The 22,111-nt window shown below is 45.2% G+C and overlaps 1 protein-coding gene across 4 annotated transcripts in view; it reads left to right on the forward strand.

Annotated features, from left to right (window-relative positions):
• FLNB (filamin B) overlaps positions 1 to 22,111 on the forward strand; it is a 382,553-nt gene that overhangs the window by 219,607 nt on the left and 140,835 nt on the right. For all 4 annotated transcript variants that reach the window (XM_063940867.1, XM_063940868.1, XM_063940870.1 and 1 more), the window contains 4 exons: positions 1,227 to 1,364; positions 5,841 to 5,967; positions 7,284 to 7,420; positions 20,504 to 20,697. In XM_063940867.1, the coding sequence (XP_063796937.1) occupies positions 1,227 to 1,364; positions 5,841 to 5,967; positions 7,284 to 7,420; positions 20,504 to 20,697 (596 nt within the window). The remainder of the gene's footprint in view (positions 1 to 1,226; positions 1,365 to 5,840; positions 5,968 to 7,283; positions 7,421 to 20,503; positions 20,698 to 22,111) is intronic.

Genomic DNA, 22,111 nt, shown 5'->3' on the forward strand with positions numbered 1-22,111 from the left:
TGGGGTGGCAGTTGGTTTGGCTACTCTATTTTAATGTAGAACTGTCTGCAGCCCCACCTCTGTTGCTGCTATTGGCCATTACTATGGGCCCCAGAGGTTAAGGGGCTTACCTCTGGGGCCTGACTCAATTTCAGCCAGGCTATAAATTTGTCTACCAGGTTCCTGGAAATGCCCGATAAGCACTGAGTGGCATAATGTGAACTGAGGGCACTATGTGGCATGTGTACTGGCAGCAGTATAATGTGACATATCAGTGGCGAATTTTACTTATGAGCTGCAGGATTGCAGCATCCCCCAGTGAAATCCACCACTGCAGTGAGACAGTTACAGTCCGTGACTGCCCTGGATTCACTGTGACTGGCAGTGACTTCCTATTGGAAGTCCTACCTGCCAGTCACACACAGGATAGGCAGTCCCATTGGAAGGTGTTTCCTCTCTCTGCGACTGACAAACTGGGCTGCAATTAGCAGAGAACTGGCTTCCTGTAGTAAGCCACTCCCTGTCCGATCGTCAGCCCCAGCTGGCTTCAATGGGCTGCAGCTGATGCAGTCGATAGAAGCCAGGGGTTTGCGTATGTGCAGTTAAGCCACCTCATGTGTGCGTGCGCCGGTCCCGGCGCCTGCCAGATCCATTGTGCAGGTGCCAGCATCCGGCTGGAGGCGGGTCTCTCTGTCATCTCCTCCTCCTTCAGACCAGGTAGCATGGCCAGCAGCAGCAACCCTCCATTACAAAGGTAGCAGCCGCTGCATAATATAAACTGGGGGCACTGTGTGGTATAATGTGAATTAAGGTATTACGACGGGGCATAAGATTAGTGCACCACTTTAGTTCATAAAATGAACTAGGTCGCTACTATGGTGCCGTTAATTATTAGGGCACTACTATGGGGCATAAAATGAACAATTTGTTGCCGAGAAAAGTATCTGAAAGAGGAAGGGGCCACTTTAAAGTATTGCAGTGGGACTCACAAAGTTCTGTCTATTCCACTGGTCATATGGGTCTTGTATGGTCAATATATGACAATATTGACACTTGCATGTATTGTGTGTTGCCCCCAAAATGTTTTACCAGCTCTGTTACAGGGCCCAGCATGCTCATCCATTACTTTTCACTCTCTGGCCCTCTTTCCACCGTCACTCATGAAGCATGGAGATGTCGGCCTCACACAAGCGTTATCAATACATGAATATCTGACAACGTACTACTATCGCTTTTCATTTCAACAGCCTGTAACCCGAATGCTTGTCGAGCCAGCGGACGTGGCTTGCAGCCCAGAGGCGTCAGGATCAGAGAAACTGCTGATTTTAAGGTCGACACCAGGCCTGCAGGAAGTGGTGACCTCCATGTCTCCGTGAAAGGGCCAAGTAAGTGTCTGCTATTGTTACACCGTTTGCAAACACTCCCTCCATCTTGGGGTCTATTTACTGCAATACTTTAATGCACAAATCTCTACTCTGCTTGTGCCAGATAAAATAACATTTCTAGGTAATTGATAGATAAACATATATTATTATTTTTATTTTTTGCCTTCCGTCTCATAGCAAGGAGTGGACATAACAAATTAGTATCCGTTGGAAGTCCTGGACAATTGTATTATTTTATTATTCTCTGTGGAGAATGTAATACTTTGTAAGAGGACTGGCCCTGCTGTTTGTTTGTTTGTTTGTAGCAGATAGTTAGTTATTTTCTGATTTATTTTGCAGCGGGAGCTTTCTTTTATAGGCACTGTATAAATTGAAACTTCAGTTTACTGGTTTCTGCATAACTATGACCATTGCGGACTATGGGGGTCATTCCGACCCGATCCCTCGCTGCAGTTTGTCGCAGCGATCGGTACGGAACTGCGCACGGCAGCTTTCGTTGCCTAGCGATGGCCGGACCGTTGGGGGGGGGGGGGGGGGGGGAGGGGCGGACGTCTCACGCTGCGGCCAATGGCAGCGACAATTAACTCCCGGCCAGTCGCAGGAACTGCGCTGGCCGGGAGTTACTCCTCAAATACAAAGGCATGGCCGCTGTGCGATGCTTTTGTATTTGTGCGGGGGGGATCAGACTGACATGTGGGGTGGACTAGCCCTGTGCTGGGTGTCCCCTCGCATGTCAGGTAAGATGATCGTAGCTGTGTTAAATTTAGCACAGCTATGATCAACTCGGAATGACCCCCTATGCTGTACTTACAAATTTTTCTTAGCTATATTAATAAAATGTTTAAGGTCACAAGAAACCATATTGGTGCTGAGAAAACAAAGATACTTATTTTCAGTGTTTTATCCTGTTTTCCCAAATGGCAGCGGGTGATGGGTGTACAGTAGTTCTTCTGGAGTTCTCTGTTCTTAACCATTACTGGATTAGAATTGTGACTACTTTTTGGTAATTTGTGTAACAGAGCTATAAAGGGGACCCAGATCCTGTTCTTGCTCAATTATAAAGGGGCCCATTTATCAACCTTATTGGGCCTTTAAATCATGTAGAAACAGCAGTTCCCACTTGATTAGAAGTACAACAGGCATACCATATGTCTGACTGGTGTAAACCCCTAGGCCTGAGCCTATGTGGATGGGATGGATATCTGGTGTAAACCCCTAGGCCTGAGCCTATGAGGATGGGATGGATATTTTCCCCAGGCCAATTATTGTGTGGTAGGCAGAGTTATGGGTATAGGTTAGCTTTTATAGGCCTTGTCTGAGGCCTTATTTTCATCTAAAAAGTATTCCATCCCACTCTGTGTGTTGTATAGCAGGAAAGGACAGCAGTTACTGGTCATATTGTCACCGTCGTTCTTAGGGGTGATCTCCCCTCCAGTATACAGAATAGGCTGATTTTACCCTACTGGGGCTGGACTGGTGCGCCTTTATTGTGTCATTGGAGGGTGGAGATGGATACCCATGTTTGTTTGTTGTTGATGAGCTGCCAGTTGAACCCCATTGTTGTGTTGATGACCTGGTATTTGGACTCGTCGTTGGCCAGTTGTAGATTGGTTTCGGCAAGTGACTTTACAGTTAGCTGGCCTTTCTTCACCATACAGGTTTCTCAATAAACAATTTAAATAAGGCTGTACTCCTTCTATACAAATTCATGGTTCTGCTGTTTTTATACACTGCTCAAAAAAATAAAGGGAACACTAAAACAACACATCCTAGATCTGAATGAATGAAATATTCTTATTAAATACTTTGTTCTTTACATAGTTGAATGTGCTGACAACAAAATCACACAAAAATTATCAATGGAAATCAAATTTATTAACCCATGGAGGTCTGGATTTGGAGTCACACTCAAAATTAAAGTGGAAAAACACACTACAGGCTGATCCAACTTTGATGTAATGTCCTTAAAACAAGTCAACATGAGGCTCAGCAGTGTGTGTGGCCTCCACGTGCCTGTATGACCTCCCTACAACGCCTGGGCATTCTCCTGATGAGGTGGCGGATGGTCTCTTGAGGGATCTCCTCCCAGACCTGGACTAAAGCATCCGCCAACTCCTGGACAGTCTGTGGTGCAACGTCGCGTTGGTGGATGGAGCGAGACATGATGTCCAAGATGTGCTCAATTGGATTCAGGTCTGGGGAACGGGTGGGCCAGTCCATAGCATCAATGCCTTCGTCTTGCAGGAACTGCTGACATACTCCAGCCACATGAGGTCTTGCATTGTCTTGCATTAGGAGGAACCCAGGGTCTGAGGATCTCATCTCGGTACCTAATGGCAGTCAGGCTACCTCTGGTGAGCACATGGAGGGCTGTGCGACCCCCAAAGAAATGCCACCCCACACCATTACTGATCCACTGCCAAACCGGTCATGCTGGAGGATGTTGCAGGCAGCAGAACGATCTCCTTGGTGTCTCCAGACTCTGTCACATGTGCTCAGTGAGAACCTGCTTTCATCTGTGAAGAGCACAGGGTGCCAGTGGCAAATTTGCCAATCTTGGTGTTCTCTGGCAAATGCCAAACGTCCTGCACGGTGTTGGACTGTAAGCACAACCCCCACCTGTGGACGTCGGGCCCTCATACCACCCTCATGGAGTCTGTTTCTGATCGTTTGAGTAGACACATGCACATTTGTGGCTTGCTGGAGGTCATTTTGCAGGGCTCTGGCAGTGCTCCTCCTGTTCCTCCTTGCACAAAGGCAGAGGTAGCGGTCCTGCTGCTGGGTTGTTGCCCTCCTACGGCCTCCTCCACGTCTCCTGATGTACTGGCCTGTCTCCTGGTAGCGCCTCCATGCTCTGGACTCTACGCTGACAGACACAGCAAACCTTCTTGCCACAGCTCGCATTGATGTGCCATCCTGGATGAGCTGCACTACCTGAGCCACTTGTGTGGGTTGTAGACTCCGTCTCATGCTTCCACTAGAGTGAAAGCACTGCGAGCTTTCAAAAGTGACCAAAACATCAGCCAGAAAGCATAGGAGCTGAGAAGTGGTCTGTGGTCACCACCTGCAGAACAACTCCTTTATTGGGGGTGTCTTGCTAATTGCCTATAATTTCCACCTGTTGTCTATTCCATTTGCACAACAGCATGTGAAATTGATTGCCAATCAGTGTTGCTTCCTAAGTGGACAGTTTGATTTCACAGAAGTGTGATTGACTTGGAGTTACATTGTGTTTAAGTGTTCCCTTTATTTTTTTGAGCAGTGTATATTAGGTTATAGTTTGTCACTTTTTGCACTGCACTGTAGGCATAGGCTGTAATCATCTGTCCGGTAATTTTTAATTATTCATTCAATTTACCGGAGCCTGGACGCAACAGTTATCAAAGATCCTCTGATCCCTCCCCAACAGCCTCCATGCTCCTCACTGGCCAATTTTCTTTCAAAATGAAGCCACAAATGCCCAGTCTCAGATTTGACCGTAAATTAACGGCAATAGCTGTCACATGACTACCGACCTCTTTGCTGACACAGGTTGCTGTTGGAGCCGCTGTGTCAGCAAGAGTTGTTTGATAAATTTGCACTAAAAATCTTTTGTTATTGCTGTGATAAGGAATGAAACATTTAGGGGGCCCCTACTTCCGCCAATAACTAGGCCCCAGAGAAAGATGTAGGTGGGAGCAGTTCACTGTTTTGCAATGGTGTAAATGCCATTTTTATTTTATTTTCAGATGTAATTAGTTGATCATGTCCAGCACAGTATAGTATCTGGATTCTGTCAACAAGGTGGTGGCGGTTTTGAATCTCTAGATCTTGCTGTCTGTGACATGTTGTAGTAGGCAGTCTTCATCCTTTCACAGATTTTCTTGACCTGAAAAGGTTGTAAAGAGTTGCATGACCACGTTTGCATGCATTACTGTATAACTGAGTCTCTTCCAGTTGACCATGGTTTCCTAGTGCGTATGTAATGTAAGATGTTTATGTAGAATTTATCACCTCTGCATAAACAGATAACGTGAAGATTTGGAAGGCAAAGGTGATAAAGGCTCTGAAAATCTTGTTTGTCCAGCAATCTGGTCCTATTCACTGCTCACTGGTGTTCAGGGTGCGCACTGTATTTGTGCACAAGTTCCAATGGCCAAAGTTTTAATGTGTTGGGACAGCTGGATCATTCATCCATCAGGTGTGGAGTCTTTATTGTATCCTTCTGGGTAGTGTGCGAGTATATAGATATAATTCAGCGTCCTTGTTTGTGAACCATAAATCTGCTCAACTTTTGCCAGTGCTGGAAATATTAGACATTCCAGGAATATCCTTAGCATGCCTAATATTGAACATGTACAATGTAGGAGTGTGGGCATTCTGTCCAATGCTTGGAAATTCCACCATGTCTATCTAGAGGGCTCATTTGTCTTCTCCTCCGCGTGGCTGAAAGCTTCACTGAGATAAAGCCAACATTGTGCTGATGTGTTTTGGCAGAGGGTCTGGACGAGCTTGTGAAACAGTTGGAGGCGGTAGATGGCGTGCATTTGTTTGAGTATTACCCCCTGCACCCTGGGAAACATGTGGTGACCATCACTTGGGGTGGATATCAGATCCCTAAAAGGTAAGCAGATTATATCCTGTAAATATTGAATACCATGTTATGCGGTTTTCTTTAAATGTGGAATTTTTTCCTATGACCTAGTAAAGGAAGTAGCCCATAATGAAACATATGGCATGCAAACATTTCCTGAGTGTGTATAGAATTGTTATGGCATGTGGTGATATATACTGTAGCTCCTCGTGTATCTTTGATTATAAGAGTTGAATCTGTTTATTAAGAAACTCATTTCATATCCCTTCTCCCTCATCCCCAACGTCCAGCTAGTCACTATCGTGAGACCTGAAATAGTTGCTCAGTGAAAGCATCTTATTGTCATGGAAACTGCTGTTCTCAGAATGTTTTGTGTACCACGCATTGATTTACTGCATAAACTACTTTCACTGTGGGTTCCCATGGTGTCTCGCTATGCAGGACATTCACATCTAATGAAGTTTCATGAGCTTATCAGGCCATTATCCTATGTAGACGGCAGACTTCTTGGTGCAGTAAGATAGCAGTTGCTAACTGACCTGGCTGGACTGTTAAAATGGGACTGGATGGCAGTGATTGCTATTAAAAGTTATTAAAACTTTCCAAATTGGCAAATAGTTGAAAAAAAAAAAAAAATAGTTGAATTCATCATTATGTCTATTTAGACTCTATTTGGGACATTATTGCTTAAATATTATGGTATAGAGAATTTGTTGTGGACTGGTTGTATACAAGAATAAGAAATACAGTATACAACTAGATAACTCGGTGTACCATAGATAAGTACATGTCTTCACAGGTCTCGTGCCCACTAACAAGCCCGTCCTCCTCCTTAGATTGCGGTTGGCATGCTTTAGAAGTCTCCCAGGAACTGGGCTTAATACAGCATACTACTACCACACATCATAGCTTCCTATATACAAGGAAAATCATTAACTAAGTCCTAGTATGTGATCACTATGCAAAGGTCATTGTGAAGTTTTTTTCTAAAGCGAGTCTTTAATTCTTTTGTGTTTTGTAATGATTTAGGAATGTGCTAGAGGAGGATGTAAGCTTAAATACGGGGCCCTGATGCGGCATGTAAAGTCTGTTATCACAGTGGCTAGATACTGTATTTGTAACGTGATGAACGATAAAAATATATATACTGTATATATGTATGTGTGTGTGTGTGTGTGTGTGTGTGTGTGTGTATATGTATGTATGTATGTATGTATAATATACCTATCCCACATAGAAAAATAAGGGTATATACTTAAAGGAAAAACAGATTTGTGCTAGCTATTTGTACAGCTCTAACCAGAATATTCCATACATATTATAATGGTGTTCTTATTTCCCTTTAGCCCATTTGAAGTCCAGGTGGGACCTGAAGCCGGTCCTCAGAAAGTCCGGGCATGGGGACCTGGGCTGTGTGGGGGTGTTGTAGGGAGATCGGCAGACTTTGTGGTGGAGTCCATAGGCACGGAGGTGGGGTCATTAGGTAAGTGTTAAGAATATTTCTTTTTATATTATGTGACATTTTATAAGATGCAAATAGTATACATGTGATCCAATCCATAGTAACCAGCCTGTATTACCAATGTGTATCTGTTGAGGGTGGTACACACGGAGAGATCCGTGCTTAAAATCTAAGCAATCTGACTAGATTGCTTAGATTTTAAGCACGGATCTGTCGTGTGTATGCCCCCCAGTGATAGCGCTGCCCGCGCATCGCTATCGCCGGTATTAGATTGAGCCGCTGTGTAAAGTGAGCGGCCCCCTGTCATCGTCCCCCCTCGCTCAGCGCATCGCGCTGTGCTGAGCGGTGGGATAGATGTGTGCTGAGCGGTCTGTGTTAAGATCGCTCAGCACACATCTCTCCCGTCAGTCTGGCCTTTACACACACTGGATTGGAAGCTATTTTGTAATTTTATATTAATGGAAATCAATCTGTTTGGAGCTAATGATATTACAGTTGCAGGGTTGAATTATTACTGTGTTGTTTTTCAGCTAACAGTGTTTCTGTCTACACCACAGGTTCTCAAACTCAGTCCTCAGGACCCCACACGGTTCATGTTTTGCAGGTCACCTGTAGATTTTTAAAATGTGACAGTTGGTGATACACAGTGCAGCTGCTGGGTGACATGGAAAACGTGAACTGTGTGGGGTCCTGAGGACTGAGTTTGAGAACCACTGGTCTACACCATGTATAGACAATAGGCACACTTAAGTCTTTATATACATATTTCACCATTTCACCCGTCAGTCTGGCCTTTACACACACTGGATTGGAAGCTATTTTGTAATTTTATATTAATGGAAATCAATCTGTTTGGAGCTAATGATATATAGTGGTACATAGTGGTCCTTTCAAACTTTTTCCTTGGGGCCTGCAATATATCTAGGCATGCCCCTGGACCTGCTCATTGTACTGTGGTATAAAATGAACTGAAGGGCATTTTACTGTTATATAATATGAACCGGGGCACTGTAATGAGGCACAATATAAACGGGGAGCACTATATATCATAATGTGAATTGGGGGTACTGTGCGGCATAATGTGTACTGGCAGCTCTGTAATGTGACATACTGTAGAGTAAACTTAAGCACTACTGCGATTCATAACGGAAACTAGGGCACTACTATGGGGCATTACATGAAATAAGGCTCTACTGTGGTTCAGAAAATTAACTAGGGAACTATTATAGGGCATAAAATTTACAACTGCTGCAGAGAAGTGTCTCTCTAGAAGCATTGGGACGGGGGCCCCTTCAAAATGTTGCTATGGGGCCCACAAAGTTCTGTCTACGCCCCTGCCCATATCTGAAGAATAAATAGGCGCTCTGACCTTACTGAAACATTCCAACACACTTCATCAACCTCACTAATAAGTCACCAATAAACTGGTACTGTTTTGACAATGGAGCAAGCGAATAATTGACACTATATCAATGCCTTACACCAGCTTATGATCTCCACTGTCCTTTTAATTAAAGAATTTACTTTTAGCAACAAAAACATTTACAGTCAAATATTTCAACGCAGCCGCCTCGCAACAGAATGAGAAAAATAATGTTCCTTTCATCATAAAGCCATCTGAATTCCGCAGCACAAAGAGAACCATTCACATCACAACTATTCAAGACATGTGGCATCTTTTGTGTATCGAATCGCTTCCCCCTGCAATGATTATGGCAGAGTAACGGCCTGTGTAGGGGAAGGCCGTAACACTTATGTAACTGATATTTTTATTTTTCGTTTGCGTATCGATATCTTGGTACACAAATGAGGTCAAGGGTTACACATTCTCCTGTGTTAAAAGGGACAAGTACAAGAGGTTCCTTGTCTGGACTATAAAGGAGAGTAGTCGGCAGTAAATGCCCTACTGATCAATGCCTGTTTGTCCAGTTACCCCGTACTGGATTACATAGAACTCTAGAATCAGGCGTCACTGTAATATATCTCTAGTACATGGGGGCTAATTCAGACCTGATCGCTGCTGTGCGTTTTCGCACAGCGGGCGATCAGGTCTGAACTGCGCATGCGCCGCATTGCGCATGTGCATGCCAGAGATGCAATTGGCATCTCAGCCCAGCGATCGCCTCTGCCTGACTGACAGGCAGAGGCGTTCGCTGGGTGGGAGGGGGCGGGCCGGCGGTTGCTTTGGGGGCATGGTCTGGGCAACACAGGCGTGCCTGAACCGAGCAGGGGGCAGGCCGGGGTGGCTGCGTGACATCACACGCAGCCGCTGCGACCCAGGACGCGGAAAAAAGTCACCTACCAGCGCAGGAAGGGACATACTCGCGGGGTGTTATAGCAGCGCACGCCGGCGCTGCTATCGTGCCCGTGCGGCGGGGGGAGGGCCAGACATGTGGGCAGACTAGCCCTGTGCTGGGCATCCTCCCGCATGTCAGGGTGGCTGATCGTAGCCATGCAAAATTTAACACGGCACCGATCCGGTCTGAATTAGCCCCATGGTGAGAATCAACAGAAAAAGAGCCCCCCGAGATATCGGACAATATTAAACCATCAAGAGCAAAAATCCATCTGAAGCAAAGGCCAAAATTCTAGTAGTATGGTTGATACAAATGTATACAAATCTGAAGAATTTGTTACGTAACAATATACTAGAAAAACATAATAATGGATGTAGTAATAAAAAGTTTAGAAAAAAAACAAACCAAAAAGTAGAAAACAAACATTTTGAGTGGCTACTACTCATTATGTAAACCAGCCAACCAAAACAAGTTTTCACTCATTTGAATTTTGAGACTGACTAGAATATGTACTTGGCCAATGACTGCATTCCGTATGCAAATTTTAGAAAAACAAAATGTATAGGGCCAAAGACATCCTGGTGCTAAGCCCATATTGCAGAATGACCCAAATTGCTGTAGTCAGTGATCAGGCCTAATGCCTTGATTATTATGTGTAGGGCCACAGGACCTAGAGATGTATTGGCAAAACCCCAGTGTCAGAACAAGGCCTTGACGGTTTACAGGTGAGGAAGAGGCCTAGATCTGATTGAGCACAAAGACTTAAGTGTGCCTATTGTCTATACATGGTGTAGACAGAAACACTGTTAGCTGAAAAACAACAAAGTAATAATTCAACCCTGCAACTGTAATATCATTAGCTCCAAACAGATTGATTTCCATTAATATAAAATTACAAAATCCAGTGTGTGTAAAGGCCAGACTGACGGGTGAAATGGTGAAATATGTATATAACACATGTAACACTGACAAGGAAGGTGTGCTCTCTCAGCTCTGGTCCCCATAGCAGCTGCACTGCCTGTACCTATGGTAGCTACACCCTGTATATAACACATGTAACACTAGTGACAGGTAAGGTGTGCTCTCTCAGCTCTGGGCCCCATAGCAGCTGCACTGCCTGTACCTATGGTAGCTATGCCCTTGGATATGGGGGTCTATTTATGAAGCCGTGAAAAGAATGGGTAAGTGAGCCAGTGGAGAAGCTGCCCATGGCAACCAATCAGCTGCTACGTACAATTTTATAGAATGCTCTTGATAAATGTTACTTCAAAGCTGGTAGGTTGCCATGGGAACTTCTCCACTGGCTCAATTCTCCACTCTTTTCACTGCTTAATGAATAAACCAGGGTAACATGTAGACACTGGATAGACAGTTAACCTCAGCACCCCTACCAGCCCATGAAGTATGAATGGCTAGGCCATCAGGTAACCAGAGCGTCTACAGGTGAATGGCTGCACAGTCCAATAAAAGCAAGGTTTTCTTAGCCTGTTACTAGAGAATTGTGGGAACTAGAGTTCATACACAAAGTCTTAACTAGTTTAGCATGTTAATGCTTTGGGTTAATTACAATCGTTACTGGATCCAGTGATTAATTCCATATTTGTTAGTAGTCAGTGCTGACACTTTTGGATGTATGTAGCAAATAGAGTAATCACACCCTTCCCCCCCCCCCCCCCCCCCTTCCTCCTCCAGTTGCTTGATTACAAATTACAGTATCAGGGGTTGGGCCGCAATTGCGCGGATTCATGAAGCCAAACCACAGATCCTCCCCATTTGAATGGAAGGTTAAAATGTAGGAAAGTATGGTTTAGAAACAGTTATTTAATCAGTGACAGTTTGGAATAAAAAAATAAAAATCTAATACAGGTTGAGTATCCCATATCCAAATATTCCGAAATATGGAATATTCCGAAATACGGACTTTTTTGAGTGAGAGTGAGATAGTGAAACTTTTGTTTTTTGATGGCTCAATGTACACAAACTTTGTTTAATACACAAAGTTATTAAAAATATTGTATTAAATGACCTTCAGGCTGTGTGTATAAGGTGTATATGAAACATAAATGAATTGTGTGAATGTACACACACTTTGTTTAATGCACAAAGTTATAAAAAATATTGGCTAAAATTACCTTCAGGCTGTGTGTATAAGGGCCCTCATTCCGAGTTGTTCGCTCGCAAGGCGATTTTAGCAGTATTGCACACGCTAAGCCGCCGCCTACTGGGAGTGAATCTTAGCTTCTTAAAATTGCGAACGAAAGATTCGCAATATTGCGATTACACATCTCGTAGCAGTTTCAGAGTAGCTTCAGACTTACTCGGCATCTGCGATCAGTTCAGTGCTTATCGTTCCTGGTTTGACGTCACAAACACACCCAGCGTTCGCCCAGACACTCCTCCGTTTCTCCAGCCACTCCCGCGTTTTTTCCGGAAACGGTAGCGTTTTTTCCCACACGCCCATAAAACGGCCTGTTTCCGCCCAGTAACACCCATTTCCTGTCAATCACATTACGATCGCCAGAACGATGAAAAAGCCGTGAGTAAAAATCCTAACTGCATAGCAAATTTATTTGGCGCAGTCGCAGTGCGGAAATTGCGCATGCGCATTAAGCGGAAAATCGCTGCGATGCGAAGATTTTTACCGAGCGAACAACTCGGAATGAGGGCCCAGGTGTATATGTAACATAAATGCATCCTGTGCTTAGCTTTAGGTCCCATCACCATGATATCTCATTATGGTATGCAATTATTCCAAAATACGGAAAAATCCGATATCCAAAATACCTCTGGTCCCAAGCATTTTGGATAAGGGAGACTCAACCTGTACTGAAAGATGTTCTGTGCAGATAAAATATTTTATAATATGAGTAGAAAAAACAACTGAAGTAGAACCTTATTACAGTTGCATTACTGGAGTCACTCTTAGGCTTGATGAAAAATATTTTGCAACATTCTGATTTGTATAAAGTCTGACACATGTTTCCCAGCCAGCTCCGGTACAGCACAAATATATCACAGTACCCATTCCCCTTGGGCTGTGTTTTAAGTGTGAACCCCTGAACCTTTGCCAGTGTCAGAGTTGTGGTATAATGTTTAATCTGATACCTATGCCAGTCATCAGAGCACAAATAGTGCTTTGAATTCATGTGCGTCCTGTATAACCAATGTCTGTTTTTCATTTCAGTTCACATAAGGTACCGATCTAATAATTCAGTACGCCTCAGTGCATGTTAATGTAATAAATACATCTTATTCACCTCTGTGGGCTGTGATCCAGTTTGCCAACCATGGATTCATTTTTACTGGCCACAAAAATGTTGACAGTTGGTAAACTTTTATTTCTCTATCGTCCTAGTGGATGCTGGGGTTCCTGAAAGGACCATGGGGAATAGCGGCTCCGCAGGAGACAGGGCACAAAAAGTAAAGCTTTACGATCAGGTGGTGTGTACTGGCTCCTCCCCCTATGACCCTCCTCCAAGCCTCAGTTAGATTTTTGTGCCCGGCCGAGAAGGGTGCAATCTAGGTGGCTCTCCTAAAGAGCTGCTTAGAAAAGTTTAGCTTAGGTTTTTTATTTTACAGTGAGTCCTGCTGGCAACAGGATCACTGCAACGAGGGACTTAGGGGAGAAGAAGTGAACTCACCTGCGTGCAGGATGGATTGGCTTCTTGGCTACTGGACATTAGCTCCAGAGGGACGATCACAGGTACAGCCTGGATGGTCACCGGAGCCTCGCCGCCGGCCCCCTTGCAGATGCTGAAACGAGAAGAGGTCCAGAATCGGCGGCAGAAGACTCCTCAGTCTTCTTAAGGTAGCGCACAGCACTGCAGCTGTGCGCCATTTTCCTCTCAGCACACTTCACACGGCAGTCACTGAGGGTGCAGGGCGCTGGGAGGGGGGCGCCCTGGGAGGCAAATGAAAACCTTTTTTGGCTAAAAATACCTCACATATAGCCTCCGGGGGCTATATGGAGATATTTAACCCCTGCCAGAATCCACTAAAGAGCGGGAGACGAGCCCGCCGAAAAAGGGGCGGGGCCTATCTCCTCAGCACACAGCGCCATTTTCCTCACACAGCTCCGCTGGTCAGGAAGGCTCCCAGGCTCTCCCCTGCACTGCACTACAGAAACAGGGTAAAACAAGAGAGGGGGGGCAAAATTGTGGCAAAACTATATTATTAAAGCAGCTATACAGGGAGCACTTATTATAAGGCTATCCCTGTCATATATAGCGCTTTTGGTGTGTGCTGGCAAACTCTCCCTCTGTCTCCCCAAAGGGCTAGTGGGGTCCTGTCTTCGTTAAGAGCATTCCCTGTGTGTCTGCTGTGTGTCGGTACGTGTGTGTCGACATGTATGAGGACGATATTGGTGTGGAGGCGGAGCAATTGCCAAATATGGGGATGTCACCTCCTAGGGGGTCGACACCAGAATGGATGCCTTTATTTATGGAATTACGGGATAGTGTCAACACGCTAAAGCAGTCGTTTGTCGACATGAGACGGCCGGACAATCAGTTAGTGCCTGTCCAGGCGCCTCAAACACCGTCAGGGGCTGTAAAACGCCCTTTGCCTCAGTCGGTCGACACAGACCCAGACACAGGCACTGATTCCAGTGGCGACGGTGACGAATCAACCGTATTTTCTAGTAGGGCCACACGTTATATGATTTTGGCAATGAAGGAGGCGTTACATATTGCTGATACTACAGGTACCACAAAACAGGGTATCATGTGGGGTGTGAAAAAACTACCTATAGTTTTTCCTGAATCAGATGAATTAAATGAGGTGTGTGATGAAGCGTGGGTTGCCCCCGATAAAAAAATGCTAATTTCAAAGAAGTTATTGGCTTTATACCCTTTCCCGCCAGAGGTTAGGGCGCGCTGGGAAACACCTCCTAGGGTGGACAAGGCGCTCACACGCTTATCAAAACAAGTGGCGTTACCCTCTCCTGAGACGGCCGCACTTAAAGATCCAGCAGATAGGAGGATGGAAAATATCCAAAAAAGTATATACACACATACAGGTGTTATACTACGACCAGCTATAGCGACAGCCTGGATGTGCAGTGCTGGGGTAGCTTGGTCAGAGTCCCTGATTGAAAATATTGATACCCTGGATAGGGACAATGTTTTACTGTCTTTAGAGCAAATAAAGGATGCATTTCTTTATATGCGTGATGCACAGAGGGATATCTGCACACTGGCATCACGGGTAAGTGCTATGTCCATTTCGGCCAGAAGAAGTTTATGGACGCGACAGTGGTCAGGCGATGCGGACTCAAAACGGCATATGGAAGTTTTGCCGTATAAAGGGGAGGAGTTATTTGGTGTCGGTCTATCGGATTTGGTGGCCACGGCTACAGCCGGGAAATCCACCTTTTTACCTCAAGTCACTCCCCAACAGAAAAAGACACCGACTTTTCAACCGCAGCCCTTTCGTTCCTTTAAAAACAAGAGAGCAAAGGGATATTCATATCTGCCACGAGGCAGAGGAAGGGGGAAGAGACAGCAACAGGCAGCTCCTTCCCAGGAACAGAAGCCCTCCCCCGCTTCTACAAAAGCCTCAGCATGACGCTGGGGCTTCTCAAGCGGACTCGGGGGCGGTGGGGGATCGTCTCAAGAATTTCAGCGCGCAGTGGGCTCACTCGCAGGTAGATCCCTGGATCCTGCAGATAATATCTCAGGGGTACAGGTTGGAACTAGAGACGGATCCACCTCGCCGTTTCCTGAAGTCTGCTTTACCAACGTCCCCCTCCGACAGGGTGACGGTCTTGGAAGCCATTCACAAGCTGTACTCTCAGCAGGTGATAGTCAAGGTACCCCTTTTACAACAAGGAAAGGGGTATTATTCCACTCTATTTGTGGTACCGAAGCCGGATGGCTCGGTAAGACCTATTCTAAATCTGAAATCCTTGAACCTGTACATAAAGAAGTTCAAGTTCAAGATGGAGTCACTCAGAGCAGTGATAGCGAACCTGGAAGAAGGGGACTTTATGGTATCCTTGGACATCAAGGATGCGTATCTCCACGTTCCAATTTACCCCTCACACCAGGGGTACCTCAGGTTCGTCGTACAGAACTGTCACTATCAGTTTCAGACGCTGCCGTTCGGATTGTCCACGGCACCTCGGGTCTTTACCAAGGTAATGGCCGAGATGATGATTCTTCTTCGAAGAAAAGGCGTATTAATTATCCCATACTTGGAAGATCTCCTAATAAGGGCAAGGTCCAGAGAACAGCTAGAGATGGGATTAGCACTGTCTCAAGAAGTGCTAAAACAGCACGGGTGGATTCTGAATATTCCAAAATCCCAGTTAATTCCGACAACACGTCTGCTGTTCCTAGGGATGATTCTGGACACGGTTCAGAAAAAGGTTTTTCTCCCGGAGGAAAAAGCCAAGGAGTTATCCGAGCTTGTCAGGAACCTCCTAAAACCAGGAAAGGTGTCTGTACATCAATGCACAAGAGTCCTGGGAAAAATGGTGGCTTCTTACGAAGCAATTCCATTCGGCAGATTCCACGCAAGAATTTTCCAGAGGGATCTGTTGGACAAATGGTCAGGGTCGCATCTTCAGATGCACCAGCGGATAACCCTGTCTCCAAGGACAAGGGTATCTCTTCTGTGGTGGTTGCAGAGTGCTCATCTATTGGAGGGCCGCAGATTCGGCATACAGGATTGGATCCTGGTGACCACGGACGCCAGCCTGAGAGGCTGGGGAGCAGTCACACAAGGAAGAAACTTCCAGGGCGTGTGGTCGAGCCTGGAAACGTCTCTTCACATAAACATTCTGGAACTAAGAGCAATCTACAATGCTCTAAGCCAGGCAGAACCTCTGCTTCAAGGAAAACCGGTGTTGATCCAGTCGGACAACATCACGGCAGTCGCCCATGTGAACAGACAGGGCGGCACAAGAAGCAGGAGTGCAATGGCAGAAGCTGCAAGGATTCTTCGCTGGGCAGAGAATCATGTGATAGCACTGTCAGCAGTGTTCATCCCGGGAGTGGACAACTGGGAAGCAGACTTCCTCAGCAGACACGACCTTCACCCGGGAGAGTGGGGACTTCATCCAGAAGTTTTCCACATGCTGGTAACCCGTTGGGAAAGACCAATGGTGGACATGATGGCGTCTCGCCTCAACAAAAAACTGGACAGGTATTGCGCCAGGTCAAGAGATCCGCAGGCAATAGCTGTGGACGCGCTGGTAACGCCTTCGGTGTACCAGTCGGTGTATGTGTTTCCTCCTCTGCCTCTCATACCAAAAGTATTGAGAATTATACGGCAAAGAGGCGTAAGAACGATACTAGTGGTTCCGGATTGGCCAAGAAGACTTGGTACCCGGAACTTCAAGAGATGATCACGGAAGATCCGTGGCCTCTACCTCTGAGAAGGGACTTGCTTCAGCAGGGTCCCTGTCTGTTTCAAGACTTACCGCGGCTGCGTTTGACGGCATGGCGGTTGAACGCCGGATCCTAAAGGAAAAAGGCATGCCGGAAGAAGTCATTCCTACTTTGATTAAAGCAAGGAAGGAAGTAACCGCGCAACATTATCACCGCATTTGGCGAAAATATGTTGCGTGGTGCGAGGATCGGAGTGCTCCGACGGAGGAATTTCAACTGGGTCGATTCCTACATTTCCTGCAATCAGGATTGTCTATGGGTCTCAAATTGGGATCTATTAAGGTTCAAATTTCGGCCCTGTCGATTTTCTTCCAAAAAGAATTGGCTTCAGTTCCTGAAGTCCAGACTTTTGTTAAGGGAGTGCTGCATATACAGCCCCCTGTGGTGCCTCCAGTGGCACCGTGGGATCTCAATGTTGTTTTGGACTTTCTCAAATCTCATTGGTTTGAACCACTAAAAACTGTGGATTTGAAATATCTCACATGGAAAGTGACCATGCTACTAGCCCTGGCTTCGGCCAGGAGAGTGTCAGAACTGGCAGCTTTATCTTACAAAAGCCCATATCTGATTTTCCATTCGGACAGGGCAGAACTGCGGACTCGTCCGCATTTTCTCCCTAAGGTGGTGTCAGCATTTCATCTGAACCAACCTATTGTAGTGCCTGCGGCTACAAGCGACTTGGAGGACTCCAAGTTGTTGGACGTTGTCAGAGCTTTAAAAATATACATTTCAAGGACAGCTGGAGTCAGGAAATCTGACTCGATGTTTATACTATATGCTCCCAACAAGTTGGGCGCTCCTGCGTCTAAGCAGACTATTGCTCGCTGGATTTGTAGTACGATTCAGCTTGCACATTCTGTGGCAGGCCTGCCACAGCCAAAATCGGTAAAAGCCCACTCCACAAGGAAGGTGGGTTCTTCTTGGGCGGCTGCCCGAGGGGTCTCTGCATTACAACTCTGCCGAGCGGCTACGTGGTCGGGGGAGAACACGTTTGTAAAATTCTACAAATTTGATACCCTGGCTAAGGAGGACCTGGAGTTCTCTCATTCGGTGCTGCAGAGTCATCCGCACTCTCCCGCCCGTTTGGGAGCTTTGGTATAATCCCCATGGTCCTTTCAGGAACCCCAGCATCCACTAGGACGATAGAGAAAATAAGAATTTACTTACCGATAATTCTATTTCTCGGAGTCCGTAGTGGATGCTGGGCGCCCATCCCAAGTGCGGATTATCTGCATTACTTGTACATAGTTACAAAAATCGGGTTATTATTGTTGTGAGCCATCTTTTCAGAGGCTCCGCTGTTATCATACTGTTAACTGGGTTTAGATCACAGGTTGTACGGTGTGATTGGTGTGGCTGGTATGAGTCTTACCCGGGATTCATAAATCCTTCCTTATTGTGTACGCTCGTCCGGGCACAATAAGGCTGAGGCTTGGAGGAGGGTCATAGGGGGAGGAGCCAGTACACACCACCTGATCGTAAAGCTTTACTTTTTGTGCCCTGTCTCCTGCGGAGCCGCTATTCCCCATGGTCCTTTCAGGAACCCCAGCATCCACTACGGACTCCGAGAAATAGAATTATCGGTAAGTAAATTCTTATTATATGCATGATACTTTCAAAACCTATCAACAACTGACAGTTTCAGCAACTGAAGGGAAAAGATTGTCAATACATCTAGATGGTTGATTGCCATATTCTGATCTCAAACCACTGGAATAGTGAAATTTGCGAACCTCAGAAATGGGGGTCTTATATCCCATATATATTTTATTCTTAAAATGTTTTTGTTTGTTTGTTTTTTATTGACTTTTTATACATTCACTTAGTCGGGTACCATGGGGCATTTGCATCAACATTTGACGAGAGTTTCAGGGGCTTATTTACTAAGCCTTGGAGAAAGATAAAGTGGTTAGAGATAAAGTACCAACCAGTTGGCTCCTAACTGTCGTGTTACAGGCTGTGTTTGAAAAATTACATTAGCTGGTTGCTTGGTACTTTTCCTCTCTCCAACACTTAGTACATAGACCCCAAAGTACCAATGAATCAGCACAAAACTGACACTTTACAGGCTGCATTTAAAAAATCACTGCAGCTGATTGGTTGGAACTTTAACTCTTTTCACTTTATCTCACTACTAGGGTTGATGCATATGCCTTCATGAGTGGAATGCGGGAGTAGTTAGAAATGTCTGCAGCTAATGCCCATCAAATAAAGTATTTAGTTCTGCTGTTCATTTAGATGGTAAAATGAAATTGCTGGAAAGTGATAAAGCTATGCACATGGCTTTGACCTTTGCAGAAAACATAAAGTACAACAACTCATATATATATATATATATATATATATATATACACACACCAATGCAATGCAGTGGCACTCAGGACGACATGTATAATGCAAATAGTAACCTCTCTGGTATTTCCACATTTCAGGAACTCCTGATGAAAGAACATAAAGTTCTGAAACGTTGAAATACCAGAGCGGCTACTATTTGCATTACTTAGGTAGACCTGGGTGCTGCCACATTGCTGTATGGGGTATTCGGAGGATATCAGACGGCAGCTTCCCCTGTCAGCATAGGAATACATTTTTTAATACATGTAATACTTTAGATCCACTTCAGTCAAATCCAATCCAAATGTGTTGGAATAAATACTGTAGAGTTTTTGAAACATAATAGATATGAGCTTCAAAACGATTTTAAACTATTGGCTACCAGAGTAGTCTGCCAAGACATTCCATCCATTTTCATATTGTATAACGATGATGAAAAAAGAAATGAGATTTACCTTAAACCATAGTACTTCAGGATATTTAACATAATGACACTGTAATCCTGCAAGGATTTTGGTACAGGTCACGAAAGGCTCTTTTGTTTTATCTAGAATCTCAATATGCATACTTACAAGAACATCTGTAGCTTTCTACAACATGCATTGTACAGATATATGAGAACTTTGTTTTAAGGTCAGTGTGTAAAGAAATATGCAGTATGTTTATACAGGACATTTTAGAAATGGTTCTTCATCATTCAGAGTTGATTTTGCATTTTTGGTCTTTGAATCACAATTTGGCCCAGCTGACTGTGTCTAGTTCCAGGCTGGCCACAGATGTGGCAACCTATTAGGGTTGTGTGTAGTTGACCACACAAATGGCGCATGGTGTCATTGGATAGAATTTACAGGCTTGCTTGAAAGTGGTCAGAGTTTTTAATTTGATTATTTGCATAGTGACACAAGTGACAATGTTGTGCCAATGTGCTGGCATGCCTACTTTGTGTGGCCAACCTTACTTAAGTCCAGAGTTTTAGTTTGCATAAGTTTTTGTTAGGGAAATTTTCGGGTCAGTATAATTTGTAGATTTCCTAGTGCTTCAGTGCATTTCAGATCTTCATTGTTCTCCCATATATTCCGCAGGCTTCGCCATTGAAGGTCCATCTCAAGCAAAGATTGAATGTGATGATCAAAGTGATGGCTCATGTGATGTCAAGTACTGGCCAAAAGAGCCTGGTGAATATGCTGTCCATATCATGTGTGACGATGAAGATATTAAGAATAGTCCGTACATGGCGTACATCCAACCAGCATCAGGAGATTTTAACCCGGATAAGGCAAGACCACTTGGGAAAAGTTTTATCATCAGAATCGGGGAAAACCAAGGAAATATTAATGTTTGGCAGGGGCGTCAGGAGGGTGGTACAGGGGCGTCGGGTGGAATGACACCATAATTCCGGCTCCATTGCAGTGACAGGTGTTTCAATGTGACATTCTTTTGTAGCACCCGCTCCTGTCATTGAAGAGGAACCGTTACTGCAGGAAGCCCAATCTCTGGGGGCATGCCAACATTGCCGGGGATGCTAGGCTGTCCCTGGAGTGATGTAATCCGAATGTCTGCGAGGCCACAGCCCCTTTTTTGGCCTCTGGTGCACCATGGGCTACAGAGTGTGCACCAGGTGACACTAGACCCGGTGACGCCTCTGATGTTTGGAACTATAAATTGCAATCGTTAAAGGCCTCTTCACTGTTAGTTCCTACTACGTTTTGTCTTAGACTGGAATATGCAAATTTAGGGCCAGATTTAACAACTAGTGATTTTCTAGTTTTCACTTGTGAGGCCAGCGGCAGATTAATGCCAGGACTGCAGCCCCCCAGTAAAATCTGCCACTGCGGTGAGCCAGTTGCAGTCCGTGACTGCCCTGGCTTCACTGTGACTGGCTGTGACTTCCCGTTGGTAGTGCTACCTACCAATCACACACAGGACAGACAGTCCCATTGGGAGATGTTTTCTCCCTCTAGGACTGCCAGCAACCTGGGCTGGCAATTATTGTGACACTACCTGGCATCTATGGGCTGCTGCCAATGCAGCCCATAGAAGCAGGGGGGTTGCGCATATGTAGTGAAACTACCACTTGTCAGTTCCATTGTACAGGTGCCGGGATCCGGCCAGCAGTGGGGACCAGAGCAGCACGTCAGGCAGCGGGGTCCAAGCAGTACGGCCAGCGGCAGCCTCTCCCTCCACCCAGGAAGGAGCCACCACTGTTTGTTACTGGTCTTAAATGGTGCTCCAACCAATCCGCTCCTCATCAGTCATGCATTTGAAAATTACCAGTTAGCTGCTGATTGTTTGGATTACCATTTAGGATTAATAATGAGTGATAAGAAGAATATCTATCATTAAGGGGGTAATTCTGAGTTGATCGCAGCAGGAATTTTCTTAGCAGTTGGGCAAAACCATGTGCACTGCAGGGGAGGCAAATATAACACGTGCAGAGAGAGTTAGATTTGGGTGTGATGTGTTCATTCTGCAATCTAATTTGCAGTGTAAAAATAAAGCAACCAGTATTTACCCTGCACAGAAACAAAATAACCCACCCAAAACTAACTCTCTCTGCACATGTTATATCTGCCCCCCCTGCAGTGGACATGATTTTGCCCAACTGCTAAAAAAATTCCTGCTGCGATCAACTTGGAATTACCCCCTAAATCTGGCCCTCAAAGAGCTGACCAGTTCGTTTAGTTTATTAC

This window comes from Pseudophryne corroboree, chromosome 9 (genome assembly GCF_028390025.1).
Source record: "Pseudophryne corroboree isolate aPseCor3 chromosome 9, aPseCor3.hap2, whole genome shotgun sequence".
NCBI classification, from domain to species: Eukaryota; Metazoa; Chordata; class Amphibia; order Anura; family Myobatrachidae; genus Pseudophryne; species Pseudophryne corroboree.